Source organism: Lepidochelys kempii, chromosome 3 (assembly GCF_965140285.1).
Source record: "Lepidochelys kempii isolate rLepKem1 chromosome 3, rLepKem1.hap1, whole genome shotgun sequence".
NCBI lineage: Eukaryota > Metazoa > Chordata > Testudines > Cheloniidae > Lepidochelys > Lepidochelys kempii.
In genome coordinates, this window is record NC_136382.1 from 141,684,853 (window position 1) to 141,703,039 (window position 18,187).

General features: G+C 38.8%; 2 protein-coding genes across 2 annotated transcripts in view; both read right to left on the reverse strand.

Annotated features, from left to right (window-relative positions):
* HNRNPU (heterogeneous nuclear ribonucleoprotein U) overlaps nt 1-18,187 on the reverse strand; it is a 296,139-nt gene that overhangs the window by 66,974 nt on the left and 210,978 nt on the right. The gene's annotated exons all lie outside the window — the stretch shown is intronic.
* The window catches only part of ADSS2 (adenylosuccinate synthase 2), a 48,195-nt gene that overhangs the window by 27,674 nt on the left and 2,334 nt on the right, over nt 1-18,187 (reverse strand). Inside the window, exons 2-4 of the mRNA XM_073338279.2 lie at nt 3,000-3,102; nt 1,521-1,589; nt 788-838 (exon numbers count right to left, since the gene is read on the reverse strand). Of these exons, the coding sequence (XP_073194380.1) occupies nt 788-838; nt 1,521-1,589; nt 3,000-3,102 (223 nt within the window). The remainder of the gene's footprint in view (nt 1-787; nt 839-1,520; nt 1,590-2,999; nt 3,103-18,187) is intronic.

Consider the following 18,187-nt stretch of genomic DNA (forward strand, 5'->3'; position numbering starts at 1 on the left):
ATCTCAATCACATTTTTTTACATTATCAAAACTTTTCAGTTCTTCTCCAGAGAGACCCATTGTTGCTGAGTATCAACACTTGGTCAAATTCCCAGTGTAGACAGACTTAGAGAGGTCTCTACATACATTCATTAAACACTATTGTATAGATTTAGCCTCTAGACAGGTGAAGATCATCCACACGCTGTAGAAGGAACAAATGGTCAGAGAAGTCAGTAATTAAAAGGCCTCCAGCATAAAAAGCATTTTTGGATGATTGGGAGGGCCTCTCACTTTAAATCTGATTTTATTACAGGGACACTCTAAATCTGATTTTACTACAAGGTCTGTGTTCAAAGGGTTATAACTTGAAGTCACTGTTTAATTGGTGTTCTCCAAAAGCCTATGTGATCCCCGAGAGAAGCAAAAATATAAGGCAAGGCTTCCTATGAAGAGGAGAGCACAAATTCTATATTGAAATGGGCAATGAAGTCTTCAAACATTCAAGTAACTTTTGAACTGCTTTCTGAGAAAACATGATATGCATTTGGAATCAGCTTAATGAGTCAAACTAAAATGTTTGAGTCTAGAGTGGCTCCACATTTTTAAAAATAAAAAAAAAAAGGTTAATATTAAAGAAGCTATAGTGCCTAACATAATTGAGCCCTGATCCCTAACTGGAACCTTTGGCCACTGCAATAATGATAAATTATAGATAAAATAAAATTGCCAGCTATTCAGTTTCTTTGAAAAGTCTGAGGAAATTCTTATGGAAATCAATAAAAATAGATTCAGTATGGCATCTTACCAATATGAGCTCTGTCAGAAATTATTAGTCGTTTTTCCCAGCCTTCTAGTCCTTAAAAACAAATGAAAAAAAGTTTAAATTATGTTTTGTATATCACTTTTATTTTCATGATGGAATAAGCAAAACTTCTAAAGACTAATTATAGATTTGAAAATGGAAGCCATTTAAAAGAAGCACCAAACTGAGTCACCAGAAAAAGCAAACAATTTCCAATTGTTAAGGTCTAACTTGAACCTACAAAGCCAGGAAATGCAGGCTGCTTATCACAAGTTGAAGCTTCTAGGCATTCTACATACACTAGGGAAATTTTTCAAGTTTCTCACTGTTGCTAAAACAAGCTCAGCTGTTCTGTTACCAATGTTAGAATTTTCTTCCTTCTGGGTTTCTTTCAAGACCATTTTCTTTAAAAATGGCTACAGAAGTTGGATAAATACATTTTCTGTCAGGTTACTATCTGGCATTCCTATCATTTGCCCTAAATCCATTATTTGAAACTTAATAAATGCATCTTTCTAGGAGGCTCTAAGGAGACTCCTGATGGGAGCTGCAGGGACTAACAGAACTCTGTGAGTCCTTGCAGGATTGCTGCCAGAAGTGAGCAAGAAGAGCTCTGGTAGGACATGCCATATGGTTTCTCCTGGCCTCTATGCTAGGCGTAGCACTGCTAGCTAGATCCCTGTGAGAAAGCATTTATGCCCCCTTTTAAAATAATACCTTTAAAGGTTGTTCTCACCTTTTCCTTTTTTTACATTTTTCTCTGCTTCTTCAAACAGTCCTGGCAAGTGAATCACCACACCATTTCCTGAAGGAAATCAGGAATACAGAGTTTAATGTATGACACCAGACATGAAAAACTAGTTTCTTACATATCCATGATTCATTTTTCTGCATAAAGAATATTTTAAGACATACATTTCAAAAACTGTTCCATTATACTACCTTCATCCTTAGGAATTTAAGGTATAAGAAACTCCCTGACCTACAGCTAAAGTACATAGGTCCCTAGCTGCATGCACTAAACTCCTCTAAATTGGAAATTTAACATTCTTATTTAACAATGAAAAATAACTGCATTCCTGTCTGTTGCACAGCAGTATTTCTCTTTCATCACCTCCAAAAATTAATTCATTTCATAGACTTACTTTTCCTAGGGTAATACAAGCTGTTTTTAAAATATTCTTATGGTTTTTACAAGCCTTTTTTATTTATTTCTATTTTCACTAGAGATATTGATAATCTAATACGTTATTCTCACCCTGTGATGCAAAAACAAAGCCAATGTTGTCATTGTGCTAGCAAAAAGAGAAACTGTATCAATCAGTGAGTTGAGGTTGCTCATAGTCATTCTTTCCTATCAGCAATTTGGATCACTGCACTTACCTGTTCCCTAAAAAGGCACATAGTACATAACTGCAACAGTCACTAAGGAGTGCTGAAGTATATTGTTATGGAATGGCTTTCCCCAGCACAAAAACTGAACAATCTTAGGGTCATGCTAAGCTCAGTAGATGTGAAGTTGTTCTTAAAACACAGAATGCCTTCAGCACAGTAATACTCTCCTGAAAGATCAGGGGACTAGTGACTACACACACAAGTCACTAGTGGCCCTGGGGCAGAAGGACATCTGAAAGGAGTAATATGGTAGCAGGTGCCTCTTTTGGGACCTGGTGGCCCTGCACTCACGGCCCTTCAATCCATGAAGAGAGGGAAAAAAAATATCATTACTTATAACGATTGAGGGGATTTTTTGGTGGTCACTCACTGAGGTTGAAGTGGGAGAAAGAAATGGTGAGAAGGGATTCTGGAAATGAGTAAAGAGATAGAGAAACTGGGAAGGTGGTAAAGAAAGGAGAGAGAAGAACAGAGAAAGGTTACAGTGGTAGGAAAAAGAAAAGGAGGACTTGTGGCACCTTAGAGACTAACAAATTTATTTGAGCATAAAGCAACAGCAATAAAGCAAATAAGAAAAAAAGTGACCAGAGTCCAAATTTCAAAACTGAGTGAGGACAATGCAGTGAGGCTGCAAAGACTCTCTGGACCCAGGGCCCAAGTCCTTCTGAGCAAGGGGAGAAAAGGGTTGAGCAGGAGTAAGAAGTTCCTGACTCACTATGCTCTGAGCTGTAGTGGATGTTGATGGCTTCAAGAATAGAACTCCAAGAGTCTGGACTTGTATTGGTGTTAAAATTGCAGTTTTGGAAAATGCCATACTTACCAATGAATGCAATGACTTTTGGATTGATGATCCCACTGGGTAAGAGATGAAAATCATATTCCACGGAATCTACAACAACAGTATGCCCAGCATTGTTGCCTCCCTGCAAAATCAAACATCGATTTATTGCTTTCAGTATAATTGAAGATCAACAAGTATGGAGAACTGGAGTTTGGGCTACCTTGGTTCCCCTCCCAAATTTGCAGCTCCCATGTGTCTATTAACATAGGAGGGAGTCCAAGTGAATCATCGTGATTAACTTGACAATTTCAACGGCTGTTCTTTTTCTATACCTGCTTTTGACACTTACATGCTTACACTTTTTTTTAAAAACATATGTTCCTCCCCCAACTCCTCCAATTATCCAAAAAGCTTTTGGATCAGATTTATAAAGGTATAGTCTAAAGGGTAGGTCACCATTTCCATGGTAGAAGCATAAATATTCTAGAATTAGTGATAATACACAACTGTTCTTTGCAATTTTGAAGTCACATATGAATAGCTCCGTTGAATCCAAAATTCCTACTATAAACGCATATAATTTTCACTCCATGCATCTGAAGAAGTGGGGTTTTTACCCACAAAAGCTTATGCTCAAATAAATCTGTTAGTCTTTAAAGTGCCACCGGACTCCTTGTTGTTTTTGTGAATACAGATTAACACGGCTACCCCCTGACACTATAAACACATATGCACATTGCTGTGGACACTTAGTTAAGTCTTTGAAACTGCAACATGAATGGAGATGAGGCTACAAAATCATCATTGGCACAGTTATATTTCAAGTTTTCTTAAAATCCTCAAGGTGGACCAGACCAGCAATCTAACATGTGAGTGCTCACAATTTGTATTCTGAGCTCTGTCCCGTACATGTTTTTCTGACCAATGCTCAGTATGCATAAACTAGCCAAGCCTATTTCTTCAGCCAGAAGGGACATCCTGCCTTTCAAGGTGAAGAGAACCGAGCTGTTAAGGGGTAGGGATCCATGACAAACCAAAACATGATCTTCCTGAGGAACAGAAAGCCTGTTTACATAGAATGTATTGGTATGTGATAGTCTTGGCTCTTTCTACTACAGTATTAAAAGGATTTACTAATTGGGAAATATGGAAGTCTGAGTCTTAAAGCAGTTTTGGGTACATTCAGCATCACAAATTATGCTGAATGGCAGCATTTTACCCTTTAATCCCAAAGAGATTTGTGTCATGCATCTTATTTCTTTCATTCATACAGAAAACTGAAACGAGTTAGCTACATTACGGAGTGTTCTCCGTTAGTCATTTGAAACTTTAAAAAATCCAAACAAATAACTCTTTGTGTTTCCAATGAATACTGCAAGCTTATCTACCTTAATGCGTGATGCAACAAATCCCAAAGAATTCATTTAAAAGCTATTCATTGGAAATCCTTGATAACATGGCACTAGGATAAATCCTAATCAGCCAAATTTTCTAGGTTGAATGTACACTTATATTTTGTGCCAGATATGGGGAATAAAGAGTCAATGCAGATTTACCTTTAAATCAGCAAGATTTTGGCCAAAATCTTCAGCAATTTTTTATTTAGTTTGCATCTGTACTTGACCCTAAATACGCTGGAATAACTTACACAGCTATAAATGGGCAGAACACATTTAAGAGCAAAGACACTCTAGTAAGAGTGTGTTTATTAAGAAGTTATCAACTCATTTATTCTATTTTTAAATTTCACATAACAATATCTGAATAATTGTTTTAACTGATCCAAGAATTATATTTTATAGAAAAGATATTTTTATAAAATGTTAGGCCCGCTGTCTTTCTCGGTTGACATTTACATCTTTCTCTACCATTTTGGCAGATATGCAATATAGTGTATCAAATAACTCATAAAACAGGGAAGAAAAAAAAAGAAGGGCATTTTAAAAGATATATAAATCCTGCATCAGTTTTTCTGGTCTTCAGAAGCTTCCCCCCACCCTTGCTTTTTGCATTACAAATTCAGGTCTTGTCTACTGTTTTTCTGGGAACATACTTTGGCTTATTGAGGAGCTAGTCAGATTAAGCAGTTCCTTTAAAAAACTCAACATTTTTGGTATTGCATTACAACTACAATGCAGGTGAAACCTGACAAATTTAAATAAATTACTTTTGTTTATATTGTATTCTCAATTAAATGTAAATACACTTAACTGCCCCACAAACAACAAAAAGAAAAATTTTTACTAACTTGGAAATTTTAACTTTCAAAAATGGAGCACATTTTACATGGATATCTTTGAGACACAACTTTGAACACTGTGATTGCATTTTTTCCAAAGTAAATCTGTAGAATAGAAACACTTCAAATTGTTCTAATCTAACAGAAATCTAGTGGATGCTACATATATTGCAGTTTTGTAAAGCAACTAAAAAATTTAATAGGTGAGACTTAGAATATTTTGCACTTCTACCTGTTTCTGTGTAGTGAAATTTAATATTTTAATAGTTACCCTCTTTTATAATATGATCTGGAAGCATTTTATAGTACTTCTCATCTATAAAGAAGAATTAACACTGCTGCTTCTTAAGATAAACATACACCATACACACCGATCCCAAATTATTTATTTTGATTTTACAAGACCTCAGCAGAAACCTGAAAGACTAAAATTTATATTGGTAATACTTCTGAGTTTAGAGCCCCAAACACCCTTTTTTCAAAAGCAAAATTATTTCAAGCTCCTTATGCTTCATGACAAAAGGAAAAAGGCCAAACCAACAAATTTTACTTTACCAAGACTATTAATGATAAAACTTACTTTCTTTTCTAGTTACACTTCTTTAACTGGAATACGGAACTTGATTAAAGGACAGTTTTACCTGTGGTTTTGCCTTTTTTTTTTTTTACATACTTGAATTAAATTCCCTCCTGCTTATCTTTTTGCACAAACCTCTCCCAATTCAGTTACTGACTCTCCATTAAATTTACCTTGCTTTAAGTGCTTATTTTAATTGAGTAAAAAAAACTGGAATAAAAAAAATTAGGAAAAGCTGGGTGGACCTGGTAACTATCTTCAAATGTGTAAAGGGTGGTTATAAAAAGGATGGTGATCAACCGTTCTCCATGTTCACTGAAGGTAGGACAAGAAGTAAGGGCTTAATCTGCAGCAAGGGAGGCTTAGGTTAGATATTAGGAAAAACTTTCTAGCTATAAGGGTAATTAAGTACTGGAATAGATTTCCAAAGGAAGTTGTGGAATACCCACAATTGGAGGTTTTTAAGAACAGGTTACACAAACACCTATCAGGGATGGTGCACAGGGGGCTGGACTAAATGACCTTGAGGTCCCTTCCAGCCCTATATTTCTGTGATTATTTTTGTGGATTGCTGCCCCAAAAACTTTAGTCCCTGTTAGCCAATTAGTAAGAGTCCAGAAACTACTTCTAAACCTGTGGAGTTTTCTGCTCGATAACATTATGCCAATTTGGAGTGGGCCAACTGTATGTTTTTTTAATAAGACTTTGATGGCAGCCTATTAACATTTCAAAAGCTGATAGTTAGTCACTGATAATAAAGTTTAAGCATCACCAGAAAAAGGTGCATGGGCATTTTTGATATTCTGTTCCACTGCTGTCCTTCCAGCATTCCTCCTTCCCCTTCCCCGCAAATGCTGATGACAGAAGTAACCATTGTGATAATCTAGTCTGACCTGTTGTATAACACAGACCACAGAAATTCCCCAAAAATAATTCCTACCTAGAGCATATCTTTTAGAAAAACATCCAGTCAAGATTTAAAAAAAAAAAAAAAATTTAAAAAAATCTTGACTCCACCACAACTCTTAGTAAACTGTTTCAAGTCACCTCTTAACTTTCTCTTTGTTAAGCTAAAAAGAATTGAGCTCCTTGAATCTGTCACTATATACAGGCATATTTCTAATCCTTTAAATCATTCTTGTGGCTCTTCTCTGAACGCTCTCCAATTTATTCACAAATCATGAAGAATGTTGACACCAGAACTGGACACCATATTCTAACAGCGGTCACACCAATGCCAAATATAGAGGCAAAATAACCTCTCTACTCCTACCCAAGATTCCTCTGTTTATGCATCCCAGGATCACAGCTCCCAGTGCAATGCTGATTATTCTCTATCAACCCCAAATCTTTTTCAAAGTCACAGCTTCCCAGGAGAGAGTCCCCCATCCTATAAGTATGGCCTACATTCCTTGTTCCCAGATGTATACATTTAGTCATATTAAAAACATGTATTTCTTGCTTGCTCTCAATTTACCATGTAATCCAGATTGCTCTATATTGGTAGCCTGTCCTCTTCATTATTTAGCACTCCCCCAATTTTTGGGTCATTGGCAAACTTTATCAGTGGTGATTTTGTTTTCTTCCAGGTCATTGATAAAAATGTTATATAGTGTAGGGCCAAGAACTGATCCCTGTGGAACCCCACCCGAACACACCCATTCTACTATGATTTCCCCATTTACAGTTACATTGAGACCTATTAGCCAGCTTTTAATTCATTTAATGTATGCCATGTTAATTCTGCATCTTTCTAGGTTTTTAAATCAAAATGTCATGTGGTACCAAGCCAAATGCCTTACAGAAATCTTAGTGCATTACATCAACACTATTACCTTTATCAACCAAACTTTGTAAGCTCATATATATATAAAAAAAAAAAGTTAGCGAGGATCTATTTTCCATAAACCTGTGCTGACTGGCATTATATTACCGTCCTTTAATTCTTGATTAATAAAGTCCTGTATCAGCCATTCCATTATCTTGCCCAATTTAGGGGTCAGGCTGACATGACTATAATTACCTAGGTCATCCTATTTGCCCTTTTCAAATATTAGCACAACATTAGCTTTCTTCAAATCTTCTGGAACCTCCCTGGTGTTTTAACATTTATTGAAAATTCACATAACTAGTCCAGCGAGCTCCTCAGACAGCTGTTTTAAAACTCTTGGATGCAAGTTATCTGGATCTGATTATTTTAAAATGCCTAACTTTAGTAGCTGCTGTTTAACGTCCTCCTGAGATACTATTGGAAAGGAAAGAGTGTTATCTGATATGGCTACATCATGTTTTTCCCCAAATACAGAACAGAAATATTTATTGAATACTTCTGCCTTATTATTGATAATTCTACTATTTCATCTAGCAATGGACCAATACCATTGTTGGGAACAAAAAAAAACCCCTAATATATTTTAAAAAAAAACAAACACAACCCTTCCTTATTGTCCTTAATTCAGCTGGCCGTTGATTTCTCCCTGTTTCCCTTTGCTTTCCTTATCAATTTTTGACAATTCCAAGCTCCTGATTTATATTTGTTACTATAAATTTCCCCTTTCTTCCTTTTTTTTTTTTTTTTTTTTTTTTAAAATAGCTGCCTTCACTTCCCCTCTAAACCAAAGTCTGTTTGTTCTCTGTTTGTTCTTTAAACCAAGACAGGCTTCTTCTTTGATTCTGGATTTTTGAGGATCTAGTAAAGTGTTCCTAAACAACTCCCAATTATCATTCATATTTTTGTCTGAATTCTTCCTTCCTTCCAGCCTTTAATCCCCTCTTCCGAGAGAATAGTTACAATGCCTGCCTCTGCTTTTGCTCATAGCTTCCAAAAGTGATACCAGAATAAAACTGACCAGGATCCTTGTTAGTTTTACTGCTGGAAAGGATATGAAACATGGCAGTGGAAACTGACAAGAATCCTGGTCATTTGCACTCTGCTGCAGCTTGTGGAAGCTGCCTGCAGCAATGCAGGCAGTGGAGCCCTCTGTCAAGTTTGGAAGAGCACTTATCACCTTAACCTCTGTTGATAAATTACTTTTGCAACCATAAGCACTACAACTGTTGTTAAAAGTTTAGATGCTGAAGAAGATGGCAGTCAGCCAAGAAAGTTTTCTAATCATCCTGCAAGTGGATTTTTCAAGCCCTGGCTACCCAAGCTCTAAATATATACATATTATGTATACATAAAAACGCACATATAGCTCAGTTAACTTGATGGATATAGTGGGGAAGTTGTTTTTTCTTCATATTGGGGTGGACTGCTGGATTAATGGATATCATTTATGGCAGCTGGCAATATGATTTGATACATGGTTTTAATTTTGTGATGTCCTCTAAAGAATTTAATGGACAAACAATATTTAGACACTGCAGTGATTTTTTTTTTTACCCTAAAGAGGATATCTGAAGCTATCAGATCATAGTACTCTTTTAGAACATTCTTAAATTAATTATTACAATGTTGATGGAATTCCGTTTTACACAAAGCATAGGCACAATGTAATCACTAGTCTACACGCCTTAATTATTAGTTACTCCATCTACAATCCTTTACTCAGAGATCGTAGTTGCAGGATGGTCAATACTGAAGAGAAATGTTATTTCAACTCAACAACTGCAGTCTGCTTATATAACTACATGAAACATAGTATGATCCCTGATCACTAGCTGATAATCCTGAAATATCCAAGTTATTCAACAAGCAGAGCAGTTAAGTACATGAATGTCTGATAAGAGGCATACCAATATTTAGACAAATTAACAAAAATATTGCCAGAAAGAAGACCATGGTATTCATAATACGGTATACTATCCGTTTAGTTAGTGCTATTTAGTTTCTAGAAACTTCCCCCTTTAAGTGGTTCCTTATGAACCATCAGTATTAGAATCATGCTGTTCTAACAGAAAATTCCTCAAAAGCAGATCCAAAAGTTTTTGGAACAACTAGTCTTTTCCCTATTTTAATGGTCTTTTTCCTAAAGATAGCATTATAGTGATAAGGATTTTAGAGACTAGCTCCCCACTCTGGACAAATACAGCGAGAACTCATAAGATTTCTTCTACTGAGATATATTGGACTTTATCTACTAGACAGTCCCAGAATCTCTTCTGAAAAATATACTACATGGCAAATGTGTACAGAATTATTTACAGACTGCACAGATGGGATATAAGAGATAGCAGTGCAAGCTGGAGGTGTTGAACATCAGGGGGCTATTTGATAAACATGCTACAGGAACACCCTTTGAGCAGAAAACTTTGAGAGGTTCACGCCCTCCAGAATTAAAATTTGCAACCTGACCATTCTATCATCAGCTAACTTTTTTATTAGAAGCAAACCCTAAGGTTTAACAATTTAGACTAGCAGCTCCTATTGGCCAAGATCCGATTCCTCAGTGTTGGAAGGGGATATTTTTCCACAAAACACAAGAATGGTACAACGAAATGATTAAGATAGCAGCTTTGGAGAGCGTTACTTATGAAAGACTGGACAAAGTCTGAAAGAGGGGTCTAATTTTTCAATGTATTCATTTTACTGGAAATTGTTCCTAATACGGAATGAATGGTAAATTATTTTGAACACGAATGATTTCAATGTTTAATCAAATTGCGTCATGTGGCTAGCCTTCATCCTCATTATTCACTGACTTGAGGGATTTCTTCACTGACTTTCTTGTCAGCATGGCATCTTTTTGTGGTGAAAGTTTCCTGGAATTCCAGTGGCCCACTTTATTTCTTCCCAAATCCGACAAACAGTCCTATATTGCAGTGACACACCAATCAAAGGGTGGCTACTCTATGGTCTTTTTTCCCCTCCCCCAAAAAAATCTTGATTTGGAGAGAAATTTAAATGAGTTACAGCATAATTACCAGAGATTAATTCTAGCTCTACAAATAGTTGGTCTCCAACAAATTTAACTGATAAAACCTATTTGACCAATCTGTTTACATCATAGGCTGTATTCTCAGAAAAAAAATGGTTAAGGTTGAAAGAATATTTCACTGAAATAAAACAAAACCTTAAGATCATAATTTCCCAGTTAGTCTTGAAATTTAAAGTTCAACTTTTCAACTACCAGCCAAAACATGTACATACTCTAAAGCACAGTTAAGATCACCCAATCAACTTGAAAAGGAGTACTTGTGGCACCTTAGAGACTAACCAATTTATTTGAGCATAAGCTTTCGTGAGCTACAGCTCACTTCATCGGATGCATACTGTGGAAAATACAGAAGATGTTTTTATACACACAGACCATGAAAAAATGGTTGTTTATTACTACAAAAAGGTTCTCTTCCCCCCCCCCCCCCCCCCACTCTCCTGCTGCTAATAGCTTATCTAAAGTGATCACTCTCCTTACAATGTGTATGATAATCAAGGTGGGCCATTTCCAGCACAAATCCAGGGTTTAACAAGAACGTCTGAGGAACGGGGGCGGGGGGGGGGGGCCAGGAATAAACAAGGGGAAATAGGCTTGAAGAGAGACTGGGAATGGTTGAATCATTATAAAAAGTAACCTAAGTTAATTGTATCCAATTTGCAAATTAATTCCAATTCAGCAATCTCTTTGGAGTCTGTTTCTGAAGTTTTTCTGTTGTAAGATTACAAGCTTTCACGTTTGTAATCGCGTGACCAGGGAGATTGAAGTGTTCTCCGACTGGTTTATGAATGTTATAATTCTTGACATCTGATTTGTGTCCATTTATTCTTTTACGTAGAGACTGTCCAGTTTGACCAATATACAAGGCAAAGGGGCATTGCTGGCACATGATGGCATATATCACATTGGCAGATGTGCAGGTGAACGAGCCTCTGATAATGTGGCTGATGTTATTAGGCCCTGTGATGGTGTCCCCTGAATAGATAGGTGGGCACAGTCGGCAACGGGCTTTGTTGCAAGGATAGGTCCCTGGGTTAGTGGTTCTGTTGTGTGGTATGTGATTGCTAGTGAGTATTTGCTTCAGGTTGGGGGGCTGTCTGTAAGCAAGGACTGGCCTGTCTCCCAGATTTGTGAGTGTTGGGTCGTCCTTCAGAATAGGCTGTAGATCCTTGATAATGCATTGGAGGGGTTTTAGTTGGGGGCTGAAGGTGACAGCTAGTGACGTTCTGTTATTTTCTTTGTTAGGCCTGTCCTGTAGTAGGTGACTTCTGGGAACTCTTCTGGCTCTATCAATCTGTTTCTTCACTTCCGCAGGTGGGTACTGTAGTTGTAAGAATGCTTGATAGAGATCTTGTAGGTGTTTGTCTCTGTCTGAGAGGTTGGAGCAAATGCGATTGTATCGCAGAGCTTGGCTATAGACAATGGATCGCGTGGTGTGGTGTGGTCAGGGTGAAAGCTGGAGGCATGTAGGTAGGAATAGCGGTCAGTAGGTTTCCGGTATAGGGTGGTGTTTATGTGACCATCGTTTATGAGCACCGTAGCGTCCAGGAAGTGGATCTCTTGTGTGGACTGGACCAGGCTGAGGTTGATGGTGGGATGGAAATTGTTGAAATCATGGTGGAATTCCTCAAGGGCTTCTTTTCCATGGGTCCAGATGATGAAGATGTCATCAATATAGCGCAAGTAGAGTAGGGGCTTTAGGGGACGAGAGCTGAGGAAGCGTTGTTCTAAATCAGCCATAAAAATGTTGGCATAGTGTGGGGCCACGAGGGTACCCATAGCAGTGCCGCTGATCTGAAGGTATACATTGTCCCCAAAATGTAAAATAGTTATGGGTAAGGACAAAGTCACAAAGTTCAGCCACCAGGTTAGCCGTGACATTATCGGGGATAGTGTTCTTGACGGCTTGTAGTCCATCTTTGTGTGGAATGTTGGTGTAGAGGGCTTCTACATCCATAGTGGCCATGGTGGTCTTATCAGGAAGATCACCGATGGATTGTAGTTTCCTCAGGAAGTCAGTGGTGTCTCGAAGGTAGCTGGGAGTGCTGGTAGCGTAGGGCCTGAGGAGGGAGTCTACATAGCCAGAGAATCCTGCTGTCAGGGTGCCAATGCCTGAGATGATGGGGCATCCAGGATTTCCAGGATTACAGATCTTGGGTAGTAGACAGAATATCCCAGGTCGGGGTTCCAGGGGTGTGTCTGTGCGGATTTGATCTTGTGCTTTTTCAGGGAGTTTCTTGAGCTAATGCTGTAGTTTCTTTTGGTAACTCAGTGGGATCAGAGGGTAATGGCTTGTAGAAAGTGGTGTTGGAGAGCTGCCGAGCAGCCTCTTGTTCATATTCTGACCTATTCATGATGACAGCACCTCCTTTGTCAGCCTTTTTGATTATGATGTCAGAGTTGTTTCTGAGGCTGTGGATGGCATTGTGTTCTGCACGGCTGAGGTTGTGGGGCAAGTGATGCTGCTTTTCCACAATTTCAGCCTGTGCACGTCGGCAGAAGCACTCTATGTAGAACTCCTGAAGGTTGAGACAGCAGACTGGATGAGTCCACCTAGAATCCTTCTTTTTGTAGTGTTGGTAGAGAGGTCTCTGTGGATTAGTATGCTGTTCAGAGGTGTGTTGGAAATATTCCTTGAGTCGGAGATGTCAAAAATAGGATTCTAGGTCACCACAGAACTGTATCATGTTTGTGGAGGTGGAGGAGCAGAAGGAGAAGCCCCGAGATAGCCCAGCAGAAGCAGCTGTCCTAAGAGGATAGCTGGATAGGTTAACAATATTGCTGGGTGGGTTGAGGGAACCATTGCTATGGCCCCTTGTGGCATGTAGTAGTTTAGAAAGTTTAGTGTCCTTTTTCTTTTGTAGAGAAGCAAAGTGTGTGCTGTAAATGGCTTGTCTGAAGTCCAGCCACGAGGAAGTTTGTGTGGAAGGTTGGTTTTTTATGAGAGTATCCAGTTTTGAGAGCTCATTCTTCATCTTTCCTTGTTTGCTGTAGAGGATGTTGATCAGGTGGTTCCGCAGTTTCTTTGAGAGCGTGTGGCACAAGCTGTCAGTATAGTCTGTGTGGTATGTAGATTGTAATGGATTTTTTACCTTCAGTCCTCTTGGTACTATGTCCATCTGTTTGCATTTGGAAAGGACGATGATGTCTGTCTGTATCTGTATAAGTTTTTTCATGCAGTTGATAGATTTCCACTCCATACGGCTAAATGCAGTGCCTTGCATAATGACATATTTCAGAGTAACAGCCGTGTTAGTCTGTATTGGCAAAAAGAAAAAAGGAGTACTTGTGGCACCTTAGAGACTAACCAATTTATTTGAGCATAAGCTTTCGTGAGCTACAGCTCACTTCATCGGATGCATACTGTGGAAAATACAGAAGATGTTTTTATACACACAGACCATGAAAAAAAATGGGTGTTTATCACTACAAAAGGTTTTTTCTCCCCCCACCCCACCCTCCTGCTAGTAACAGCTTATCTAAAGTGATCACTCTCCTTACAATGTGTATGGTCTGTGTGTATAAAAACCATCTTCTGTATTTTCCACAGTATGCATCCGATGAAGTGAGCTGTAGCTCACGAAAGCTCATGCTCAAATAAATTGGTTCGTCTCTCAGGTGCCACAAGTACTCCTTTTCTTTTTGCGAATACAGACTAACACGGCTGTTACTCTGAAACCAATCAACTTGAAGTAACTCTGGCATACATCTTTGCATTTTATAAACTAATGACAGCTGAGGACATAATTTCATGATAAATCAGCTGTACCCTAAAACATTTCCATCCCATAAATGTATTTTAGTGATAGTGATTTGTGTATTAGTGCATTAAAAACCAAGATATGAAGCTAAATGTGGGTAAAGTTATGGCTAGTGTCAAATATACTATTACCAATGAAATCAGGTGAACTGTTTGTAAGATGAACCCTTACCCAAGTGCTGTAGACGTCTGACACAATAGGTATTAACATACAACTTGCATTTAAGACAGAGAACAGTATTAGAACAAGAGTGTTCTGTGGGCATACCTTAATATGGACTTTAACTAATGCACTACATAGCATTTTAAAAGTCAGCATAGCAAGATTAAAAGTGAGGTTTTTAAAAACATAAAAGTTGTACTGAAGTGTGAAGTTTAAGCAAAATAGGCAGGAAATTCAGAGATATCGCCAAAAATCTGTCCAGTTATTTGTAGGTATTTTAGGTCTCCAAATACTAGGTGATTTTACATTGTGTTGTGTATGTTGTATAAAGATTAGATGTCAGCAAGAACACTGAAATTCCTCACTTTATTATGCATATTTTTTCATAGTAGCATGCAAAGGCCCCAGTCAGGAATTAAGATCCCATCATGCTAGGCACTGTACAAACAATACAGTAGCTGCTGCAGAGAGCTAACAACTGGTTTAAAGCAGACAAATTAGAAGAGATTAATTTTTTCTTAATCTTTATTTTAAAAAACAGGATTAGAAATAAGACTTCAGGTATTGTTTGACAGATGACGAGAGACTAAAATAACAAAGAAGTCATAATATATGGATGGAAATACCATACATTTCCTTATTTAAACACAGGATATTTCTAGACCCCAAGAGTCAAAATAGCAGGTTGAAGATTTATCAGCAGAAAGATTCCAATGAAATCCAACATTCCATCTCTGTTTTAAGAAGTATAGGTTAATGTTCTAGTTCTCTCTTCTTCAGAATCAAGAGAAAAGTGAATATTATAGCAGGTGTTTCGAGGCCTCCACAGACTCTGACCTACAATATGCTGAGCACCTTCACTGTCAAATGAAGTTAATGAAAGATGTTACGCTTTTCTTTGCATTCTTGGATGGCATTTTCAGGAATTTGGATACATTATGTCTAAAAGGAAACAAAACTGTATTAAATGGGAATTCATTTCCCCTTGTATTTGCTTGTAGCCATTATTGGGTCATTTCTCATGGACTACCAGACATCTAACATTAATGTCAATAGCAGGGGGTAGCTACATTAGTCTGTATCCACAAAAACAACAAGGAGTCTGGTAGAACCTTAAAGACTAACAGATTTGTTTGGGCATAAGCTTTCCTGGGTAAAAAACCTACTTCATCAAAAGCATGGAGTGAAAATTACAGATGCAGGCATTATTATACTGACACATGAAGAGAAGGGAGTTACCTCACAAGTGGAGAACCAGTGTTGACAGGGCCAATACAATCAGGGTGGATATAGTTCACTCCCAATAATTGATGAGGGGGTGTCAATTCCAGGAGAGGCAAAGTTGCTTTTGTTGCCAGGTTTATAAGAAACTGCATTGGATGCCCTGCCCACCTTCCAGAAGTTTTAGCAAACCAACCCCCACAACAGCTTACAGCTCCCTTTACCTCCTCCCTCTTTTCAACTTCCAGTGACAGTTTATTCCACCCACTACCAATGCTGCTGTCTTCAATCCATAAGTCCATCCATTCCCCTGCCCCCAAGTGCTAGAAAGATTTATAAATGTCTTATTTTTTTTAATAAATAAAAATCCAGTTTTCATCTTTTCTTTTTTATCTTTCCAGAGTAAAGTTTTCATTCACAGACTGAAATTAGAGATTAATTTTTCTAGTATGAAAAAGCTCTTATGTTCATGTAAATACTCACTTTAGGAAGGAAAAAAAATAAATGCACAAATACAAAATGGGAAATAATTGGCTAGGCAGCAGAACTACAGAAAAGGATATGGTGATTATGGTGGATCATAAAGTGAATATAAGTCAATGTGATGCTATTGAGAAAAAGGCAAATGTCATTCTGTTTTAAACAGGACTGTCATATGTAATCTTGGGAGGTAGGAGATAGTTGTTCCACTCTACTCAGCCATGGTGAGGCCTCAGCTGGAGTACTCTGGGCACCACACTTTAAGAAAGATGTGAACAAATTGGAGAGAGCCCAGAGGAAAGCAACAAAAATGATAAAAGATTTAAAAAACCTGACCTGTGAGGAAAGTATTGGGCATGTTTAGTTTAGAGAAGAGAAAAGAAGCCTGCGGTGGAATATTTTAACAGTCTTCTAATATGTAAAAGGTTGTTATAAAGAGGACTGGGGCATGCAACCCTCTGAAACATTCTGGCGACCCAATTTGGGGTCCCAAGCCACAGGTTGAGATACCCCAGTATAGAGGATAGGCTGAATTGGTGTAGTAATATTACTGCTTCTTTCCTGTCATACTGGTTAGAAACTACCATAGTAAAACTGCTCTATTTGAACCGTATCTGAGCTAAAGATCTCATCCCAGATATCATAACCAATTGGCATGACATATCATTACAGAGCATGTGGGACACATGGTGGACATACCACAAAGCATCAAAAGCTCTTAAGATTCTGACCTACAGGTTTTGCAATGTCTTGTCAACTGGTCCTCTGTAAAAATTAAGCCATATTAAGAGACCTGATTTTATGCTACTTTATATTAGATTATGAACTCTTTGGACAATCTTTTTGTTCTATTTGTACCGTTCTTAGTACAATGAGATCCTGGTCCATGCATGGGTGGCTGAGGTTCTGTGGCCTGCAACGTGCAGATCAGACTAGATGATTGCAACAGTCCCTTCTGGCCTTAAAGTCAATGACTGGAGCTCCTAGGCACTACTGCTATACAAATAATACTACATAGTTTGCTTGGCCACTTTGGATCAGCCATAGCAGCTTTACAAACCCTCTAGACAATGGTTTCTAAACAGTTTAATATTTTATGCAATATATCATGTATTGCAAAGAGGAGTGTCCTTCCCCAGAGATCGACAGCAAGGGAGGCTCAGATGCCCCCTGGTGGGCGGAACAAGGAAAGCCATGCCCACTACACCAGGAGCAGATGGGCAGGACAGGAACAGGAAGTATAAAAGATGGGCTCATTTAGGGAGAAACCACTGCAAGAGGCAGATGTTTCCAAACTGATATTGGAAACAGAGCCTGCTGAAGTCTTCTGCTGACTTGAGGACTTGTCTGAACTACCAGATGTGGCTGATGATGAGGAGTGACTGGGATTACTGCTTGCAGTGTACCCAGGGGAGATGGAGGACAACCCAGAGATCCAGGTGCACCCTGAGGGTAGTGGCCCAGGGACAGCTGACTACCCTCTGGTTGGGTTGCTGCCCAAGTCTGGTTCAGTGTGCTGCAGCTGGATCCCTGCTGACCCAGTGGCAGACCACTCTGCCACTGTTAGGGCCCTGGGCTGGGATATGGTGGAGTCAGGTGAGCCCGTGGCAGCCTCCCCACCTTTGGCCAGGAGGCCTCTAGGAGTCTGTCTGCTGAGCTAGGATCCTAGCCTGTTGGGTGCTTGTCCTAGCCTGAGCTCCCCTACATTGTGTTGAGTGCTTGCTCCAGTCTGAAGCTCTAGACTGTTGCTACCTTGCCGTGCTTGTGTGCCAGGGTCCCTGGATTATTCACTGCTCTGCCCTGCCTGAGGTTGGGGCCCTAGACTGTGCTTGGTACCCTGCCCTGTCTGAGGGCCTGGGTTCCCAGACTATGGCTGGTTGGGCTTTAGACTGTTTAGTCAATACCACTAA